The sequence below is a fragment of the Balearica regulorum genome, chromosome 1, assembly GCF_011004875.1.
Source record: "Balearica regulorum gibbericeps isolate bBalReg1 chromosome 1, bBalReg1.pri, whole genome shotgun sequence".
NCBI lineage: Eukaryota > Metazoa > Chordata > Aves > Gruiformes > Gruidae > Balearica > Balearica regulorum.
This window is the reverse complement of record NC_046184.1, coordinates 98,956,467-98,979,291: the sequence shown is the minus strand read 5'-3', so window position 1 is coordinate 98,979,291 and position 22,825 is coordinate 98,956,467. Positions and strand designations below refer to the sequence as shown.

Below are 22,825 nucleotides of genomic sequence, written 5' to 3'. Positions count from 1 at the left end.
TATTCAGAAAAAAAAAAAATCTTCATTAACAAGCCATGTTTGTGATTGCAAAAAACTTAGAATTACATATATACACAGAGATGCACATGCACAACATATGAAATATGTACATAAAGGCACAGTCTCACACATGCACATGTCCACATGAACAACTCATCTACCAGAAAAAACACCTCTCTGTTCTTTAAAACACCATTCCTTAATAACAATTATTATAAGCCTCAATCAGGGAAAGACTCCTGTTTGCTCAGAGAGGGATGAAAGGGACGTGTTCAGAACAAGCATTCAACTGAATATATACACTGTTACATGACCCACTCATAAGCATAATTCAAGCACTGCTGGATCAGCAGTTTTTACCCCTGACCCACAGGCACTACATAGGGAGACACAGTTTGCATGTGCATACGCATGAACATGCGCACGTATGTCTATATATTTACCCATAGCATTTTGTAGCAGAATTGAGGGAACCCAAACCCAACATCGGTACATGTTTCTCACTGGGACTCTCTTTCCTTACACACCACAAACAGGACATCACAAATTCACGTAACATTTCTTAGCTCGGTGGATAAGCCACTTCTCCAGATTGTCTGTTTTGCTCGTCATGACTGTAATTATGGAACAAAACTCTCTGAACACTGTGCCATTATTGCAGTTATTAATCATTCTGCTTCTGTTGAAAATATGTGCTCTAGAGCCTGTTGGATATACTGCATTATGCCACAGAGTACCAACGCTAAACACAGCCAAATCTGCTGTTTTAAGGACATTTCAACGTAATTTACTCTTTCAATTTATATTTTTATAAGCTCAAAAATATGAAAAAAAGAAAAAGCTGATGTTGATGTAGCTGCTGACCTTTGCGACTGTAAGCAAAAGACAGTTTTTAACCAGTAAACAACTTCACAAATATGAAACCTGTTTTGCCAGCCCTTGGAATAGTCAGCACTTAAGATGACGGACTCTGCATACAAATCAGTTCTTACAGGAAAACAGATTTCTAGACGTGTTTGAGAGACAATGCAGGACTTCCATGACTTCACACCACTGAAACCATTTATTTTAAAATATACTGTTTTAAAACCAAATTAGTAATTAAAAAACCCAAACAAACAAAAAGCCCCAAACAGTGCAAAATGCCACCACACTAGGATACAAATCCATTTAAAAGCATCACCTTGAAAATAATACAAAGCTCGCTTGACTTCACAAGGACTTCATGGAGGCCCACAAGTCCACATCAGAAGACACATTCTGTATTTTAAGTGGAACGAAGTTAGGTGTCTGGCTTCCTCTTTATTAGGCAGCAGCTGATACAAAACTGCAATGCTCTAAATTCAGTTGCCTTGGACATGTTCACGTCCACATACTATATGAGAAATTAATATTTAATTTATCGCGTATCCCTTATTAAAAAAAACCTAATTGACATGGACTACATTTTCTTTAATTTAGCTATGTACATTGGACCCCATGCCCTCCCTTTCTCTGGGAGAACCAGAAGTTCATGGTGTTGCGTACCACTGAGAAAAGTGAATTCCTGAGAAACAGCTTTGGCCATTTCACTTATGTCTACAGGCATAATGTTACTGCAGGAGTTTAGAATGAGATTTATTACATCGCTGTTTTCTGCCTTTGAGAGAGTGCATGTAGAATAGACCAACGACCCACCAGGACGCAGTGCTTTAATACCAGACCTGCAAATAACAAAAAAAAAAAAAATTCAACATAAGTGACATACTGGGGGTGGGGGAACATGTGAAGACTTATAAAACTAGAGTTATAAACAGGTATACATACGAGAAAAATAATATCATGAAAATGTCGTAACAGTATATAACTCAGGAAACTACCTGCAACATGTTTTTCCTTTTTCATTTATTAATGCATTCTCAGTTAAGTGAAGGTATTTTTTATACAACAGTGGCAAGTAGAAAGCAGCATCCAGAGTTGCAGAACATATTTCAAACATTTATATGCGAAGCATAACTACAAAAATGCTGCAACCGTGCACACAAAATGGGTTACACCACATCAAAAGTTATAGTCAGATACTTACCTAGCTGCTTGCGTGAACAAATATCAGAATGTACAGTTGCACTAATACCCTCAACTAATCACTGGGCTGTAATTTTACAAACATTTCTACAAATTCTGCAAGTTATTTAGCGGGTAAGAGGACTCCGGGGTTTCACTTAGCTGCTACTTTTCAATCATATTTCCTAAGGAAATATGACTTATTGGATCATATTGCCTGTTTATATGTCCTTCACCCATTAACCTGTTGACAAATTTTGACTAAACAAAGGCAAAACAGTGGTTTAAGATATCAAGTATCCTGAAAGCTTCATGACTTCTGGTGGATGGACAGAACAGGGTTTTTTCACTTCCCCACTGAAAGTGAGTTTAAACAGACTGTTTGCTTTCCATTAAAGCAGATCTGCAAAGTTCTTTTTCAGACAGATAAAATATAACCTATGAGAGTATAGAAATGAGATATGCAATCTATATTCACCTATTGCAAATTAAAAGACTAAGGAGAAAACCCTCAAATCTCACACCACAGAAGAGCATTCTTCAAACCTGGTGCCACCACATTACTGAAAGAGGAAGCTATACTAAAAGCTCACTTGCTATTAAAATGCTCTCCTAAGGTAATCCCTTTTAATCACACACTTTGGAGCCTTCAAGGACATAACGGCTCAAAGACTGAGTTGTAAGCTAGTATTCAAACAGATCACCTCACTGCTTCTGGAAAACAGACAGGACTGGGCTGAAGCAAATACCAGATTAAAATACAACTGTTCCCTAAACAAAACTTATTTTGTTTAAAAACGAGAATCTGAACAGATGAATGCTGTTACTCAGCTTGTGACTATCAGAGAGACACCCAGGTAGGCGCTCAGGGGGCTCCAAGCATGTCACTGGGAATTTAGCAGGTGCACAAGGGCAGGTCAGACACCGGAAGCATGGAGTCGTGGAGCACAATGACTCATGCAGTCATGCTGTATGGAAAGACATTGAATAATCTTAGATTGGTAGATATTACTGACAATACTGCATTGACACCTCAAAAAAAATCTACAGGTAAAAATACAAAGATGACCAAAAAAACCCCAAGAAAAACCCTATATCCTCAAACCAGATGAGGTGAGCAGTCCCCAAATGCAGTGAGCCTGATTCCAAGCCCAGATAAACAAAGACAATTCCATTGAAACAGAGAAGCTGAGGACTTGCTAAGGGTAATATCTGAACAAAAACAGTTGAGAAAGGAAAGAAGAAAATAAAACGGGAAAAAGACAAGTCCTTTTTAACAGACTGGGTCTTTTCAGGAAAAGAATCAATAAAGAAAAGCCTCATCACAAGATGGATCAAAGCAGATCACAGATCAAAGCTACTCTGAAAGTCCTCTCCGAAATAATCAGGAAACACGAGGCCAAATGACAGGTTCAGACATAGATAATACAACTCTGTTCACCTTCCCAGGTGAAAATTCCTGCAAATTATACCCACTCTCTTTCTCTGGGGAGTGTACACATTACCTTGCTCATCTCTTCTATGAGTCTCAGTTATGTTAATGAGAAGCCAAGTACATATTTTACTGGAGTCTATACTACTCCAATTTTAGTTAGCGTGAAAAAACAGAGCGCTCTCAACTGATGCTGCTCAAAGAAAAATCAGTGTTTAATGTCTTTGTTGTATCGGTCTTCAGTAAAAAGCTGGAGAGCGAGCAGATGGCTAGCACATTTAGCCTAAGTGTTCAAGTTCAGCCTGTTATAGGTAAAGAACAGGTTACAGAGTACTTAGGTGGTCTAAATACTTTTAATTTAACAGGGCCTAATGGACTCATTCTAGGATACTTCCAAAATTAGCTAAAGCTATCACAAAACTGCAAGCTTATCTCAGACCTCCAAGTAGCTTTTGAGAGTCTGCAAAAATATTTAAGAATGTTTTAGAGACAGGTTGATACGGGACAACGTTTACAAAGCCACCTTGAGACAGTAAAACAGAGCAGGTATCATCCTAACGTCCCTTCCAGATCTTATTTTCTAAAACGTTGCTGTTACCAGGATGCATTTGAATTACCCAGCTCCAGATATTCATCCTTCTACCCCTCTGCATCCCAACACAGATATACTCTACAAAAACACCAGTACTGGACCCGAGGCCCTAAGCTGCTCCACTGTCTCTCCAGCTACCTTCCTTGTTTCCAGCCGCACAGCTGCAGCCACAGCAGGACATTTAAAAGGGCAGGGCTTATGCTGCTGCTCTCTGGCCTGTCTGAGCAACCACAGTGCGCCCAGATGTATGGAAGGTAACTATGGTAAAGCAGAGCAGGAACGTACAATCTTTCCTTCTCATGAACAAGCCAGCAAGAGAACTGCACACTGATCCGCTGTCTCCTTGGCCTCACACCAGTTCTGGAAACATAAGAGTATTCCTCCCCCCACCTCACGTAATAGTTGCTTGCTTTCTAGCTTTCACATTAGAACTCAAACAGAACAGGGCTGAAGTCTAAATGGGCTCTCAAAGGTGAGCTGATCTTCACAGTACTATTAGAAACCACCTACTTTACTCATTTTCATAGAATTTCCCCCTCCAGCTACACCCTTCCATGCTTACTGGAGTGGCAAGCCATAAGAAGGCAGCTTGGAAACATGAAAGTGTTTTTGCATGACAATCAAGATGTACTTTTAGCATACCTGATGACTTTACTCATAGAAGCAGATAACAGCAGCTGCTTTCCTACCTAAAAGATGGATGCTACATGAACATTTAAACAAGTGAGAAAGTATTCTAACCATGTAAAGCTGGAAAAGGTAAATACCAAAAAAGTAGATAAGCTACAGCTTATAGAGTTAAAAGCCTGGACACTTGCTAAGTGTCCTTTTCTCACCATATATAAAGTAACAACCATTCAAAACAACACTTTCAAAGGCACCACACTCCTATAATGGTGTAACTGTGGCAGTGATTCAGAGGAAAGAGCAGCACAGGCTTCTGAGCAAAATCCTGAAAATCTCACATCAAACCCCCCCCTAACTCCCAAAGCCTCCTTTGGCTTGGGACTCTTCACTGGCCCATGACCCAAAAAGGTCAGGCTGCTCAGTGCAGTCATCTTTATTCTGAACCTAAGTCATGAATTAAAATATCTAAGGAGGATTACTTTACGCTGCAAGGTTAATCAATGTATCTATCCATCTTGTCAAGTTCAGCAACAGTTGTTTCAGTGGCTGTGTTCAAAGTCAACCGACCGCCATCCCTGATTAAGCCGTGCTTAGCTTTTGATAAACCTGCACTGAGCTGCAAAATTCAAAGTGAAGAAGCGCTGGCCTCAAAGTCACAGGGTGATACTGCACCAGGCTAAGCAGATTCAGGGAATTTGGGTCCCTCATCATCACCATGACAGAGAATTCATACACAAGAGAATTTGTTCAAATAAATTTAAGAAATTAGTCTTCCTCTATAATCAATGGCAGGAAACAAGCTTATCCAAGGGATAGGTCAGAGACGGAGCCTAACTTACAGACATCTGGCAGAAGCCACCACAGCTACTGCAACTCCACCATCCAAGAATGTAAGATTCCTCTTATATTAGGCATCTTGATTATCCCCCAAATCCTTACTTAAAGCTCGACTCTTAGCTGAAGGAATTTGGTGCCTGTTATAAGGTACTTTGTAACTTCCAAAAATAGGCTCCAAATCTAGAATGATTAAAAAGGACGCTAGGGCAGAAGACCCTCAAATATTTTTTCAACTTCCTCTTATTATAATACATTGTTTTTAAAATAGAATACATTACTTAATGGTAATTAATCTGCCGTTATTTTTCTCTCAGTGGTACAGATGACCTTCATGTTTATTAAAGAACTAAAACGTTCAACTGAAATATAGATCTAGTTATACTTAATTTCATAATTTTAAATTCAGGTATATACATTTACACTAATGAATTTTACATGTTACAGGCACTAATACTGCAAAGTTTCAAGCTTCATATGGAGAAAGATAAGAATACACATTAAAAGCAGAGGAAATTTTTCCTGGAGCCTCATGACTTGTTCACCTTTCCCTACAACCATTTTGCGTTTAGTAACATGACAACCCCTTAGTACTTGCCATCAAGACCCTAAAGCAGCAGCACCACTGTTGGCAGCTGATGTGTAACTACAGCTTTTATGTTGCATGCTATCGTAATACATCACTGCAGAAGTATGCGGTTATTGGTTTAGCTCCATAGAATCACAGAACGGTTTGGGTTGGAAGGGACCTTAAAGATCATCGAGTTCCAATCCCCCTGCCATGGGCACGGACACTAGCTATAAAATAGTCAAGGCACAGCAGAAAAGACTAAAATTGGTGTGTGTTGCGTTTGCGTGGCAAGGTTTTGGTAGCGGGGGGGGGGGCTGCAGGGGTGGCTTCTGTGAGAAGCTGCTAGAAGCTTCCCCTGTGTCTGACAGAGCCAATGCCAGCCGGCTCCAAGACAGACCCGTCGCTGGCCAAGGCCGAGCCAATCAGCGCCTCTGGGATAATATATTTAAGAAGGAAAAAAACAGCTAGAGAGAGCTTTTGCAGCCAGAGAGAGGAGTGAGAAGATGTAAGAAACTCTGCAGACACCAAGGTCAGTGCAGAAGGAGGGGGAGGAGGTGCTCCAGGCCCCAGAGCAGAGATCCCCCTGCAGCCCGTGGTGAAGACCATGGTGAAGCAGGCTGTCCCCCTGCAGCCCATGGAGGGAGGATGAGGGGGTGTAGAGATTCCACCTGCAGCCCGTGGAGGACCCCACGCCAGAGCAGGTGGAGACACCTGAAGGAGGCTGTGGCCCCGTGGGAAGCCTGCGCTGGAGCAAGCTCCTGGCAGGACCTGTGGGCCCATGGAGAGAGGAGCCCACGCCAGAGCAGGTTTGCTGGCAGGACTCGTGACCCCATGGGGGACCCATGCTGGAGCAGTTTGTAAAGGACTGTAGCCCATAGGAGAGACTCACGTTGGAGAAGTTCATGAAGGACTGTGTCCCATGAGAGGGACCCCACGCTGGAGCAGGGCAACGATGAGAGGAGTCCTCCCCCTGAGGATGAGGAAGCAACAGAAACACCGCGTGATGAACTGACCGTAACCCCCACTCCCCGTCCCCCTGTGCCACTGAGGAGGGCAGAGGTTGAAGCCAGGAGTGAAGCTGAGCCCGGGAAGATGGGAGGGGTGGGGGGAGGTGTTTTTAAGATTTGGTTTTATTTCTCATTCCTCTACTCTGTTTTGCTTAGTAATAAATTAGATGAATTCCCTCTCTCAGTTCAGTCTGTTTTGCTCGTGACAATAATTAGTGAGTGATCTCTTCCTGTCCTTATCTCGATCCACAAGCTTTTTGTTATACCTTTTCTCCCCTGTCTGGTGAATGAGGGGAGTGACAGAGTGGCTCTGGTGGGCACCTGGCCCCCAGCCAGGGTCAACCCACCACATGGTGAAATGCATGACAATCCATTAGCATGCCCTATTTGCCATGAAAGGCCTGCACACAAGATCTCCAAGGTTAGCTCTTCCAGAAGATGACATAAAACCAGTATGCAAAAGAAGATTTTTGTTAGAAGACAACATACATGCTAAACCTAAAAAAAAAGAAATAATCAGCACTTTTCTGGGGTTCTGAACACAACCGTAGTACATGTCTGCGTATCACAATTTAGGAAACTGTAGTGATAACAAACAGTCCAAAATTTTAATGATATTTTCAAATCATCAATAGCTTGGAATTGCAATAGCTGGTAAACTGCAGGATAGAGCAAGATTCACTGGCACGTCATTCTGTAGAAACTTGCCTGATGGTTCTCCACACCTGCTTTAAACTACTGACAGTATCATTTTATAGCCAACAAATCCACACTTAAATCTTTCTGGCACATAAGTGTAAGACACACCTGTAATCCAAACAAAAGGGTGGTTTATGTCCATCCCATTCAGGAAGTACTCTAAAACAATTTAACACATGCAGATTGCTCCCCTCCTTATTCTAAATGAGGTTTTACAAAAAAAAAAAAAGTATTAGCAATACTTTATATTTTTGCAGAGTGTGTCTTTGGATACAGGTGTAATGGCAGGTATTGTACTATGGAAGTCAGAGGTACAGAAGATGCTTTAGAGTAATCTATCCTAACCCCTTGTATTACAGGACTACTGGATAAGAATCTTTTTTAAAGAAATACACTATTTTAAAGTAGTTTTATTTAGTTTATTTCTCAAGATTTACTTTGAATCTAACAATGGAGAGGATGCTAACAATAAATTAGGTAAAACAGAGCAGTATTATTATTATTTAATATCTCAGGGAAAAAAAGACCGCTCTACAGCCACACAACACTCTAAACCCCAAAAACTCTTACATGCAACTAAAATGTAGTTAGAACCCAAAATGAGGATTTTTCACACTTACAGAAAATTAAACATGATAGGCTGACATTTTGTTCATTCTAAAAGTCTCGGTGTCTCAAACATCCTTTTAAAAATAGGTAGACAATAAATATATATTTCATACTATAGGTAGCACCTGCATGTCCAGCCTACTCCTCCTGTGGTTGGGTTTATGTTGCATGCCATTGGAAGGGTCAGCATTAATTATGTTAATCATTCAACTATTTTCAGTATTAAAGTAAAAAGATTACATATACTTTAGGGCAATTTTAAAATAATATAACACTTCAACAGTGCCATCTTTTGGCAACTGGGATGTATTTCTGCTCCATGTGCAAAATAATGCCTGATCAGAATAAAAACTGCCACCCCTTTTATGAGCTATTCAAGAAACAAAGCATCTCAAGATGCATTTGCTTTTATCCTCAACCTTATTGTTTTTATTCACTAAAGATATCACACATTTCTTTCTTCCTCTTACAAGAGCCCAGACACATGATGGTAATATGGTCTGCATGTTAAAGGTCTTTTTTTTTTTTTCTCCTTCTTTTCTGCATACCTAGTCAAAATGATAAGGAAATTCCTCCTGTGTCAAAATACTGATTTTTTTAATACCTGATGACAGGGGGTGACAGAGGCACACAAGAGACAGAGACGCCAGTCCAAGTATTCTCTCCATACCATACCCAAGCATGTGCTCCCTCTGCTCCTCTCTAAGTAAGCTTTGCTAATGTGGAGAGACACTGCAGCTCAACATAACAGCAACAGAAGAAACATGAACTGCTTTTTTTCAGCATTAGATTGAACTATAAATTAAAGTAGACACAGCAACCAAAAAAAAACCCACAACAAAATGCCAAATCAACAACCAAACAGCACAAACCCAAAATACGTAGCCTGCTCTGATCTAGCCAAAATTTGTCCCGGAAATTCTGATAAACAACATTTCTATAGCAAACAATTTTAAATTCTTCTAAAGCAAGGACTGAACCTTCAGTTTAATATTACTGAGCTTTCTCCTCTACTGCACAGTGACTTCTGAAATACTCATCCTGTTAAGACGGGGTATGAGATAAGCTTCGTAATACCAGAACTGCAGAGTAATTGTAACAGATTGTTTTATTTGATTTATTTATTATTAACTGGTTTATTTCCCATCCTCAGATTTAAGAGCCACAAGTGCCAATGCAATGCCGAAGAATTTTGCTTCCACTCCCAGCGTTGCAGCTGCCTCGCGCACTCACACGCTGGGTTTCCGTGTGCTCAGTATCACCAACGGCAAGGCTGTTTCTAGCTGGCAAGCCTGTGGCAGCCAGAGGTAGTCCACTTCTGCTGTGACAAACCTTCAATTCTTCCGTCATTTTAGTTATCCCAGAATTACCTTCTACCTTATACAGTCACAGACGTCCATCCATCCCTTTTCCCAACTTAAACATTATTTACAAGAATAAACACATGTATAGCCCAAGCAGAACCTTCTCAGCTAGGGAAGGGAGAATGAAAGGCCTTTGAAGCTCACTACAGGCTTTGTCACGCAGCTTTAGTGTTTTTCCTTACAGGTTATGAAACACACATATACATATAAAGAACTGAAGGGGGAATTAAAGCGAAATTTGTGTCTGAATTTAAATCTGTGATCCCAAAACAACTGCCTGGCTGCTGGGTAGCTTATTTGTTTATTCATGCAGTTATTTATTAATTCAATAAAATTTGTTTTGCAATGTATCATAAGGGACATGATCCGTAATTTACTCACAGGGCACTACCAAAGGCTTAAGGAACCAGGCAGTACTTCAAAACAGAAGCTATTTATTCTAACATCTCTGATGGAAGATAATGTGGAGCCACAACAATGGCCACAGCACGCACTCTTTGAGAAGAAATTCAAATCAACCACGAGTCTAAAAAGCTTGGTAAAATGACTCACCTCCAGCAATATAACCAACAGTGTTTTTGAGGAATGGCATAGCACAAACATGACAAATTTAAGCGTAAGAAATTAGAATTAAAAAAATGAAGGCTCCCTGTCTAGTCAGCAGCTATCTAGCTGTTTTCATTCAAAGGGGCAAGGATGCACAGAGAGGGAAGATGGTTGCACAGCAAGGCACCCTGAACAGCACACCCAATTTGGAGCCTGGAACTCTATGTAATCTATTCAGCTCTTCAGAGATGAAAATGGTTAAAGAAAGAACCATTCGCACAACCCACAGAAGAGTTGTTGGTTCAAGAGTTGCAATTCTAACAAATTCCCTGTGGAGCTAATTGACTAGACGATTATGGACAATGAGTGGGTAAAACGGTCAGCTACAGAGGAGCAAGAGGAAAAATTCCAGGCAAAGAGATGAAAAACAGTGCGGAGAAGCAACCCTCAGTGCAGTTTTCCTGACTTTCCTATATGCCTTCTTTCCCTTCTCCACAAAAAATGTCATCTACTTCACTTCCTCAGCTCACCTCTCTCTCCCCTGCAGTACTGCAGTTCAGAATTTCCTCAAGTCACTCCAAAATGCCTCTGAACACCACCCATGGAGCTCCTGCATAGGAGTCCAGCAAATCCAGTAAATCCTAGTATCTACTACTTACTATGTGAAAAAGACTCTTTTTCAACAAATAAATCTATGATGAAAATCTATGAACATATGTATTCTGTGAAATCATGCCACTAATTTTCACATACCAGAGAAAACAGAGCAGCTTGTAACTTAAAAATTGTCATATTTATGTCCTATGTTTTCATCAAAAGTTCTAACATTTATTCTAAGAAAGATATATTTGCAAAGGTCTGGACTAGAGAAAATAAAGCGTGTCCTGTGGCATGTAGATTAGCCTTTGGAGACTTAGGTTGCCAACTCTACCTGATGACTTAAGGGAAAACGTCAATCTCATTTCACTTCCCACGTGTGTGGATTGGTAAACCACCATACAAAGGGGCTGCGTGATCAGCAGTCTCTGCTTTGGTGAAGCCCAGGACTGAAGCAGCAAGAGAAACAGATCAAAAGCTTTATGAAGCTGCTTGTTCAACACCTGGTTACTTACATATGACATTAACTAATGGTTCAAGTAGCCTTTAATTTGGAAAAACAGGTTCAGAATATTTGGGTTGAGGTTTTTTTATTTATCTTTCCAAGTAAAGGCATGTCCACAACTCTCCTACCTCCCAAACTATTCAATAAGAAAAAAAAAAAAAAAAAAAAACCACTCCCAAAACTTGCAGTAACCTTTTCTTCAAAAAGATCAGCTATATCAAATACCATGTTATGATTGATATTCAAAGGAAAAAAGTTCTTTGTACAGAGGGAAACATTCATTTTATCTTGGTATTGCACGCCACTTGCACAGGGTTTGTAAGAGGAGATATGTATGTTACACAGAACAGACATAGTTCCTTAAAAAATATTTATAAGCAAAACAAGGATTGAAACATTCCATTAACTAGCAAGAATAAAGTTTTCTGTATTTCTCCAAGTTTAATATTTCATCCTGAGTTTTGAAAAATGAGAATACATACAACTCAAAAGAGATCAACTAGGAAAATGAGCATTTTGTATGGCTTATTTTGCCACCAGTAATCCAAAGCACAGAGTATTCAAAGTCCTTCAAATTTGTCACGCACCCTGAATTCCCCTAAATCTCTTAGCTTTGTGTGTGCATGTCTTAGGCATTTAAAACAACCTCCCTAGTAGCTAACTGCTAGGGAGAAAGAGAGGTGAAAAAGTCAGCCAATACGTATCTTTTGAAGTTGGTCTGAGCTCCTGTGGACCAGAACTCTATTAAACACCAATTAGAGCTGTTTAACTACTGAGAGATGTAGTGTATAAAAGAGTTACAGTAGTCTGAATGCCTTCACTGCATTTTCTAAATTGTTTCCTGTTGGATTTATTTTCAGCTGCACCCTAACACGCTTTCTTTCTGCTGCAGTAACTGGTCTAGGAATAATTACAACATCCGTAACTGTTTCACCACTAAGTTATTATGCACTCGAGCTTAACTCAAAATTTAATTTCTATCCGAGAACTGATAACATTGGTAAATTCATTTATGGGAATCACTGCATTTTGTGCTAGCATTCAGTATCAGGAAATGAACATTCCTTCCTTACTTTGCAATTTGTTTTCTGCATGAACACTCCAAATAATAACAAGATTTGCAGTGTGTTCTTGGATTATAGCCCTCAGCAGGGATGCTTTGGTTTTTGGTATTAACAATCATTACAATCTCAATTTCCTTCAAATCAGTGATGCCCTTACTGCTTTTAAAACTTGCTGTTCAGCATTTATGCCACTTATTTACATTTCAGATTTTATTCAGACCGGAGCAGGAAGATCATTGCATCCGTTTCAACACTTCTTTCAGAGCTTTATTCTTTGAAGCCTCTACGTACTTAATAAATTACACTGTATTGCAAAAAACACTTTCCCTTCTTTCACTTCCTCTCTGATGTCCCCAGCTTCTCCTCCATGCTGATCTGCTAAAAAAACCTCCAACCCCCCAAAAGAACCCCAACGAAAACAAAAAAACCCCACCAAAACTAAATAAAACCCAAACAAACAACAATAAAAAAGCACAAGATGACCAAACCCAGAAAAAACAGTTTACAAGATGAACAAGTGAAGTGTTTCCTTGATTAAGAAAGAGGGAATCCCAAATTTTGGGCTGAGTGTCACTTGACAGAAATGAAGCTAGAACTCTACTTTCCATTTCATTCTTCTCATTTGTGTGTTATCCTTCTACTTAATACTACTGCTAAACTGAAATAATGCTTGGCCCTTATACTTTAAGCTTCATCTTCAAATCACACAATACTTCTTACACTACGCTCAACAAAATTGTTGATATCCAGCTTTATACTTATTTTTGTTTTACAGATACAGGAACCAAGGTGAGAATCTCCCAGGAACATAAAGCACCAGGTAATGTGGACAAGCCAGAAGTAGCTCTGCATGAGCTGACTCACGTAAAATGCGGCACAGCTAGATTAATGTAGGTTCAGCCTTTCTGAATATTACTGGAAGTATCAGAGATGGGATTCAAACTCACTTTTTTATTTCTAATTATGCACTCTAGCCATAAAACACAGGCTTGTATAGGGTAGCATTTCACAATTTTAGTTTTGCCAAACTTTTAATGCACTTGCATGAATCATTTAGCCTTTCCCTGACTCATTTAATCATTTCCTTTTTCCCTTTCACATGGGATCTGAGATGTCTTTAGTAGTGGAAATTCATTCTAAAGTGATCAAAGGAACAATAAAAATACAGTGAACAGCTATACCATTTACTAAGTATATGTCAAATATTTTACGCAGTAATGCTTGTAATTTCTAACTCCTGAACCTAACCATTTATTTCATATGGTCAAAAATCTTTTAAAAGACAAAAAAAAAATCCAATGCACTAAACAATAGATTGGTCAATCTACAGAATTGCTCAGACCTATGTTAAGAAATGAAAGAGAAATTACCATTCTTTTACTTCAACTTACATATCAAAAGTATTTTGTCCTTACAAATCCAATTCTTATTGCTGTTGCTATCGTAAAGTACACTTTCAACAGAAGTAACGTTCTCTTCTTGATTTAGGAATAATTCAATTAATCTGATTTGGGCTGACAGGAGTGTCTCCTTTTTAAAAAAAAAAAAAAGGTTCCTGCTGTCATGAGTTCTTCACTTCAGGATTACAATCTGGAGTGATTTATGCAAATACTCAAAATTTCTCTGCATGATAGATGCTTTCTTTTGGTAGGGGTTCACAAATTGGATTTTGTATGTCAAATATTGAAAAGGGAAAACTGAAACAGGTCAGTGTTTTACATGTGATTGATTTCTTCAAAGGAAATGGGTGACATGATGCATTACTGCAATAAGATACTCATATTTCTGTTATAAATCATAGGCTTCTGCCAGGCCTTTTTCAACTGGAAGTCATGCAAAACTATCTTAAACTGCTGCAATGGGAACTTTCCATAAAAACTTTTTCTTTTTTATAATATGTTATTTTTCCCTCAATTTGCTTTGAAAGATGGACTTCAGGCATGACTGTTACTTTGCAAAAAAACCCTACTCGAGCCTAGAAGGTATTATTGGGAACTCATCAGGTTTTTTTGCCCAACAAGAAAAACTGCAGAGTTTGAAATGCTTCGCAAACGCTGGTCTGTGGCTGGTACCATTAACAAGTGTAACACATGACAACCCTGATTCGGATTATTGGGTGGATGTTATTGAAAAATAAACAAACAATCCTCTCTTCCCCCACCAAATCCCACATTCTTTTACATTTTTACCCTATCAATTACAATCAGTAATCTTTCTGTGCTACAAATAGTCAGATGGGTATTAAATTCAAGTAGCATGCAAGAGTGTGCAATAGTGGACTCAACCTCTTGATACAAAGAGCCCAGAAAGCAAATTCTGAAGCAGCATTAACTAGTGACCTAAGTGATGGTTGGTAACAAGTCCTGACTTACAGTATCAAAAAGGCTGTAATAAAGAACCGTAAAGGCTAATTCTGTGGAAGAACAACAACAAAAGGAGTCTGGGGAAGAATGCCCAGTTTGGCAGGTTTATAGACTACTTTCACAGATAGTTTAAAAAAAACCCAAACCACTATTAAAACACTATTACATGTGTGTGTTTGCTTCAGCTGAGGAATATATCTGAAACCTTTTCAGCTGTGTCCACTAAAAATATTTCGTTCTAGTGCCAGACTGTTCCGAGTCACCTGAAAAGGGACATATATGTGAATAACAGAGTTAAGACTGTAGAGCAGCATGGTAGTAGAGGACCTAGGCCTCACTGCTTATATTACCCCATACAAATTTCCATATTCACATTAACCTAGATCAATCGGTTATTCTAAAGAGCATTGCATCAAGATATGCTTCATATTCTTTTCACATGGTGAAACCTGGTTTTGGTTATTAAATAGGACAAATCTTGCCCCCCGTCACTTTTATTAATTACAAAAAGCTCCTTTAAGAGCTCTCCTTTGCACTTCTCACCTTAGCAGCTGGAATTGTAGACACGGTAACTCCTTCCTTTGTATTACCCTAAGCGCGACTTGCTGAACATCAGAAGAGAATAGCCAACTTCTGTCATTTGAACAAGGAGCATCAACCAGTACCTATACAATAAATAAGAGCAAAGAAGACAATTCACAATAAAGATATTCACTTTCTGAACACTGCATGCCAAAAATCTACTCAACTTACTTTTGCAGACACTTAGAACACCCTTTTTATTTTCCATTTTAGGAGCAGAAATTATCTAATTACTATTTTGAGATGTTTTTATGGAGTTATCTGGGGTGGGAAGAGAAGAAATTACTGCTCCGAAAGTACCCTCTACCCAAATAGCTCTCACTTATTCCCCCCCTTCCTAATCACACATCATGCAAAGAACATAGCTCCAAGGTCTTCAGAATTCACTACCAAGGCTAAAATGGGTAACATCATCTAACACATGAATAAAAGCCCAACAGGCTTCATAAAGTGATTCCTGAGGCTCTGCAAATCCTGTACTGACCTTGGTTCCCCTTGATAGGTCAGATGTTTTTGTGGGGGCCAGATAAAAAACAGAATTTTAAAAATCAGCATAGGAAGAAAAAGAAGCAGCATACAGAAACACCACTTGCTAGTAAGTAATAACATTACCTTGTCATATAATTCAGGCTTAAGGTCTCCAATCTGTCTACCATCCAGCTTAGAGACTGTTATTAAGTTAATCAAAGGATCCGGGATGAAGGATTCTATTGTCTGTTTCAACCATCTTAACCTCAAATCATCATGTTCGTTACAGTGAAAATGACCTTAGAAAATTAAAAAAATGAAGTAAACACCCTAAAAGAAGTCTTTATGCTTTTTCTGTTTTGTTTCTTTACAAATATAAGGACTTACACAGATTTCAGAAGTTCTACTGTTTTGCCATGACTGCCATAGAGTTTATACCTCATGTGCTTATATTATTGCACATTTTGTAACTCTGCTGAATTTTTATAAACCTGAGTAAATTTCAACATGCTCCTACAGATCAACCCGTAAATATTTACTAGCAAATAGTTTTTGTAGCAATAGACTTCCACAGTAAAACAAACTTTAAACATGATCCATATCCAAAGACCAGTGCTAAGTGAGTGCCTTCTGGGCTCCTTGAGCCATTGTCTAAATGAAGTACATGCCCCCTTACTAATTAATCGCCTTTTAATAAATAAAACATGAGTTTTATGTATCCTAAGCCAAGTAGTCCAACCCCTTATTTATTTGACATTTAAGGTAGAAGTGTTTTAACAAAAGCCTTTTGGTTGCACTTACTTTTAACAAGTAGCCAGAGTAGTTACCCCTTCAGAAGAAATGCTGCTGTTGCTTGTACCCAGACCAGAAAGACAGCATATTTTTTCCTCTTAGTCCTGTTTTCTAATTTAATAAAATTTCTATTTTCATGTCTCTACAGGTTGTCCTACACCATGTTTGCCATACACAACATGGTACATCTTAGTATTTGCTGAGATACATTAAGAATCAACTTCTTTACATCTTACGTTCTCAACAACAACTTGGTATCTTCAGAAGCAGCCATGGGATGAAAGTGGTGTGTTTTTCCAAACCTTTTTAAAGGGCAATCCACATTTAATTTACCTCATTGGCATCACCTCATTCCTCTAGAAGAGGGAGGGAGAACCAGCTGTAATCAACAGGTGCAGGTGGTTACAGTAATGGTCTCATCAGTGAGAACATAAGGTGCTGTGAACATTTTGAGACAATTACCACTCAAGCTAACACATAAACTTGGAAACAGCAATCACAGCTTGCTTTAACTCCCTGGCCTGGAAGAACTGAGCTACTGCTTGCTGTTCCCTTCTAAACACTGTCATTATCTTAGTGCCCTTCTGCAACATCTAGGTGAATGGAGACACAGAGCTTATTAAATACTGATATAGACCCATTCCTCATCATAAGTTTTCTCCTTCTGCCTAGAACTTGCACATTTAATTTGTTATGGTCTGTTTTACATAAGTACACTTAAATTTACTTGTACTATTTGCATAGCATTGGTCAGAGAGGTAGCAAAGGAAAAAAAAGAAAAGAAGTACAAGTATTCTAAGATTGCAGATTACTTACCTTCCTGTGCCAACAAATCTATGTGATTTTAAGTAACTTCTTGAGAAGTAACAGTAAGGGAACCAGTGGAGGAAGAAAAACAGTTACTCCACTTTTGTCTGTCAATCAGCAGTAACCTGTATTTAAATAACTGCTGCATTTTCGTCCTCTTTTAGGTAAACAGACTTCATAAAAATCTTACTAAACAGTATGGAACTACTTGGAATATGAATTGTTGTTTGTTATTTTCCCCCTAATCCACACCTTGTACAGAAAACAGGCGTGACTGAAACAGCCCAGGCTCGGAGCCAGGGATCAGCTCCTAACGGCACCTGGATACATTACCTGGATAAGCACACTGCAGCATAGCTACCGATTTACCCCCCGGTGCAGCACAGAGGTCCAAAACATCTTCCCCATCTTTCACTTCTAACGCCAACACTGGCAACAGCGAAGCAGCATTCAGCAGGTAATAGTCTTTCAGTTTACCAGCCTGGTGTTTTTGTGCAGGGAATCTCCCGGGATTTCTCCTGATGTAACACTTCAACGATGCCGGAAGATAGGGCAAAGGTCCTTGAAAGGCAGGATAATATCCCTTCACATGCAAGGTGTTCTCCAGTTCAACAGGCTGGCTGAACTTGTTAAGCAGGACGGCGTACTGCCAGCACAGTGTGTTTGTGAGTACCTCTCTAGATTGAAAAAATGAAAAGCTATTTAATAACTTGGCAAATAAAATGAGCTTACTGTAGTGTAGGAAGCCTTTTCTTACATCTCACTGTTAGATGATTCTGGTATAATCAAAAAGGAATCATTTTGATTAGATACAATTAAGAACATTATTCAGGAAAATAATTTTAAATAGGAAATCAAGCCACTGTTTTCTCTAATTATTGCACGTAAACCACTAACTTTTTCTGATACAAGATGTTCTCTATTCTTCCTAAATCTTTAACAAATGACTGTATTAGGTATAAATTATGAAGCAAAATACTCTTCTTGACTATAAAGTACTTCCCTAGGGACAAAGAACAACTGTAATATTAGTTGTAAATATCACAACAAAAAGAATCACATTGGTTTCGCAATGGTTATTCCAGCCAATACTGTAAAATCCAGTTTTCCCAAGTGTTCTTTTCCAAATTTCCTTTTATGTTCTCCAACACTAGGCCAGAAAAACTTAAACTAATAGATATTCCCGGACAGTCAAAAAGCAGAGCTTACATGGTAGGAACATGTTTGTTAGTATTTCAGTTTCACTTTTTCACTTTCTTACATGGATTTCCCCCATTTTCTATTTGAATTCCTCTCAGCGTCTTTTCATTTAGCCTCAAAAAATACTCCTCAGGAATATTCACTGCCTAAAAGAGAAAAATACATTGATCCAACCTGAAAGAGTTTTTAAGTTGATTCACCTAAACTAATGCTGTATACCTATGTTGACCTTTTTGGTTGGTTGGTTTTTTAAACGATGGAGACGCTTACTTTAAACTACTTTTCCATCCAAACAGGCTAAACCAGAGGGCAATCAGAGGAAACACATTTTTTAAGACTCTGATCACATGAAATGTTTTTCCCTTCAAAGTAGTGTGGCACCAATCACAGGAGTACTCTTCACACACTTCAGGTCTGTGGTGGGTTGACCCTGGCTGGGGGCCAGGTGCCCACCAGAGCCGCTCTGTCACTCCCCTCTTTCATTAGACAGGGGAGAAAAAGTACAACGAAAAAAACTTATGGGTCGAGATAAGGACAGGGAAAGATCATTCACTAATTATCATCACGAGCAAAACAGACCGAACTTAGAGAGGGAATTCATCTAATTTATTACTAAGGAAAACAGAGTAGAGGAATGAGAAATAAAACCAAATCTTAAAACACCTCCCCCCACCCCTCCCATCTTCCCGGGCTCAACTTCACTCCCGGCTTCAACCTCCGCCCCCCCCAGCGGCACAGGGGGACGGGGAGTGGGGGTTACGCGGTGTTTCTGCCGCTTCTTCATCCTCAGGGGGAGGACTCCTCTCATCGTTCCCCTGCTCCAGCGTGGGATCCCTCTCATGGGAGACAGTCCTTCACGACCTTCTCCAACGTGAGTCTCCTCCACGGGGTGCAGACCTTCAGGAGCAAACTGCTCCAGCATGGGTCCCCCACGGGGTCACAAGTCCTGCCAGCAAACCTGCTCTGGCGTGGGCTCCTCTCTCCACGGTTCCACAGGTCCTGCCAGGAGCTTGCTCCAGCATGGGCTTCCCACGGGGTCACAGCCTCCTTCAGGTGTCTCCACCTGCTCCGGCGTGGGGTCCTCCACAGGCTGCAGGTGGAATCTCTACACCCCCTCATCCTCCCTCCATGGGCTGCAGGGGGACAGCCTGCTTCACCATGGTCTTCACCACGGGCTGCAGGGGGATCTCTGCTCCGGCGCCTGGAGCACCTCCTGCCCCTCCTTCTGCACTGACCTTGGTGTCTGCAGAGTTTCTTACATCTTCTCACTCCTCTCTCTGGCTGCAAAAGCTCTAACTGTTTTTGTCTTTTTTAAATATATTATCGGAGAGGTGCTGATGGGCTTGGCCTTGGCCAGCGGTGGGCCCGTCTTGGAGCCGGCTGGCATTGGCTCTGTCAGACACAGGGGAAGCTTCTAGCAGCTTCTCACAGAAGCCACCCCTGTAGCCCCCCCCACTACCAAAACCTTGCCACGCAAACCCAACACAAGGTCAAACTCAACTGCTTTCGTTCAAATTCCTATTGAAAAGTATGTAAGTTAAGCAGTGAACTTCTCCAGAAGGGCTCTTCTGCTGGCTTCCCTGCGAGCGACAACCACCAGCTAGCAGGGAAGACGTCTTCTCTCAATACGACAGCCAGTGCTTTAGCGGCTGTGTGATCAAGGCCCAAATTAAGTGATACCCTTTTCTGTACGTGTCATTAATATTCAATTTCTTCTAATGAAAGAAATCAGGGGAAGTACTCCTCTCCTAACATCTTTGTCCCAGAATCTCAAGATAGTATATAGCTGTAGAAAAAAAACCTAAGAGCAGCTGTTAAGTATAATGGGATGCTTTTTGGACCACGTTTTTACAGAACAGTCAACAAACACATGAGATGGCAGTCTCTTTGGCGTGCATATGCATACAAGTGAACAGAAACTTCATCATGTCCAAAAGAATCATGTCAAGGAAAAACTTAAAATTTTCCAAATTTTATTCTGCTGTTATTTCACACTTTCATGCTAGTTCTAAACTGAAAATAAACTGAAACAATGGTTACAGTACATGACCCTTTTCAAAGCTATTTTATGAAGCACTTAAAAAAAATAACAGAACCTCTCCCCTCCCTCCTGCATCTCCCCAAAACAACATACCTGACACTGGTCCATGCATCTCCCAATTCCGTGGTGTACTGCTTCTCAAAATGATCCAGAACAACTTGGCAAATCTGCTTTTGAAGTTTCCCTTTTGTTCTGATTTCCAGCTTCAGAGAAAGGAAAAAATAACAGTAGTAAAAAAAGCCAAATGAAACCCTCTCTAGTTCTCACTAGAATTATTAAAAGAACATTTTACCAATTTAAATGAACTTAGTGCTTTTAGGATGCTCAAATATCAAGGTCACACCACACATGTGATCAAGACATAACAGAAATTTCAAAGAACAAGTTAAGCTAGCGTACTCTCTCCTTCCCTACCTGTGAAGAGGTTATTCAAAGCTTGCTGATAATACTCCTTTCTCCATATCCACTATGCTAATAATACAGTGGCTCCTGGGACTCTAATATACCAGGAGCAAAATAAGCAAGGCACAATTATGATCGTGCACTACGATCATCTCTGCCAAGATGCACTCATGTGCTTAAGTGAAAGAAAAAAATTAATTTGAATCACTGTAGAAGTCAGCTTGAGTTGAGCCACAAGGCATTGCAATACCTGATTCCAGGAGTAAGTAAAAAAAGAAACTCAGCTATGCTTTTTTGGTGGGGTTTTTTTGTTGTTGTTTTTTTTTGTTTGGGGTTGGTGTTTTTTTTTCTAACTATGAAAATTTTATATTTGGGAGGAGGGAAAGAACTTTTCGTTTCTAAGCAAAGTTGTGCTATTCAGAAGAAAAACGCTACATTTGGCTGGGTTTCCCTCTCTAAGGAGACGCAGCAGCCCTCGCCTCCAACCACCCTTCCTCCTGCTTCCCTTTCCTGCCAAACACTGGTCCCCTCCGAACAGAAACACTGGGCAGAAGGTGGAACCTGAAGAAGTGCTAAGCTCCGAGTTAGCGTCTGCTGTCTCGTAATTTCTTAACGCAACACCACAGCGCGTCTGTGGGCCCCATGTTTGTGTCTCTTCCCGCGTCAGAGGGCTGCCCCGCCTCACAGCGGCAGCTACCGCAGCCCAAGGGGCACGGCTGAAGGCGCAGCTGGCCGCGGGAAGCGTCCGGCACGGAGCACCAAAACCAGGGATACCCGCGCCTGTTTACAGAAGGGACAAAGGGATACAAGCGGGGTTTGACCGCTGCCCAGTGGGGCCCCCACACGGGTCACGACCCGGTCCCGGGACGCTTTTTGCTGCTACAAACGTCCCCAGGAGCGTCCCAAACCGCCGTTTCAAACTCGAAAGCTTCGCTCTCAACAGCCGGCCCCTCTCGGGCAGAGGAGAGGAGGGACAGCGCACCACGGCCGCTCTCACAGGCGGCGGCAGAGCGGACTATCCCCGTACGGGTGTACGGGCCCGAGCCGGCGGAAGGGCGCTCGCTCCGGGACGCGCAGGAAGGGGCCGAGCGCCCCTCCGCCCCGCTTCCGGCTGCCGAGCCCGAGCCCCGCCGCAACCCCGGCCCTCGCCTCACCTGCTCGGGGGCCTGGGCCGCCGCTCGGCGCGGCAGGAGGGCGGCCCCGGCGCCGGGGGGCAGCGGCAGCAGTCGGGCAGCCGCGCGCGGCAGCCGCATGGCCGGAGCCGGGCGGGGCGGCGGGACCGTGGCGCCCCCCGGCGGCCCAGGGGCAGCTCCGCCCGCCCGGCCCCACCGCCGCCACCACCGCCCGCGTTTGGTCCCTTCGCTCCCCGGAGGTGCAGGGGGTGGTTGGTGAGTTTTGTTGGGTTTGCTTCTGCTTTCCCGCGGGAAGCTGTACTGTCCTGCCGTCCCCTCGCCTCTCCAGGAGAGACGCCAGGATTGTGCGGTGACTGGAGCCTCTGTTAATCGACTTACAAAACTGGCCCTCAGCCCAGAGCCTGCTCAAGCCGCTGCTGCCATCCACACCACGGCCGACAGACCTCTCTGCTAATGGCTTCTCACTGGTCCTGAACTCCTGCCTGGTCCAGCCTTATGCAGACTTTGCAGCTGCTATGCGGCTGCCCAACAGCCTCCTCTAAACCGG

The 22,825-nt window shown here is 41.3% G+C and overlaps 1 protein-coding gene across 1 annotated transcript; it reads right to left on the bottom strand.

Annotated features, from left to right (window-relative positions):
• Positions 1–1,044: 1,044 nt before the first annotated feature.
• On the bottom strand, positions 1,045–22,498 carry NSUN3 (NOP2/Sun RNA methyltransferase 3). The gene is made up of 6 exons (XM_075768213.1): positions 22,300–22,498; positions 20,837–20,946; positions 17,836–18,179; positions 16,048–16,202; positions 15,397–15,518; positions 1,045–1,703 (listed from the first exon to the last, which is right to left on the bottom strand). Exons 1-6 carry the CDS (start codon positions 22,396–22,398, stop codon positions 1,442–1,444), a joined length of 1,092 nt encoding a protein of 363 aa, XP_075624328.1. The 5' UTR covers positions 22,399–22,498; the 3' UTR covers positions 1,045–1,441.
• Positions 22,499–22,825: the final 327 nt, after the last annotated feature.

Bases quoted from the DNA above. Each gene is read 5' to 3' on its own strand.
- NSUN3 (XM_075768213.1), bottom strand. From the start codon at position 22,398: ATGCGGCTGCCGCGCGCGGCTGCCCGACTGCTGCCGCTGCCCCCCGGC. The intron at 18,180-20,836 runs GTATGTTGTTTT...TTTTCAATCTAG, and splicing joins GATGCATGGACCAGTGTCAG to AGAGGTACTCACAAACACAC. The intron at 1,704-15,396 runs GTGAGAAGTGCA...TGTTATTTGCAG, and splicing joins CTACAATTCCAGCTGCTAAG to GTCTGGTATTAAAGCACTGC.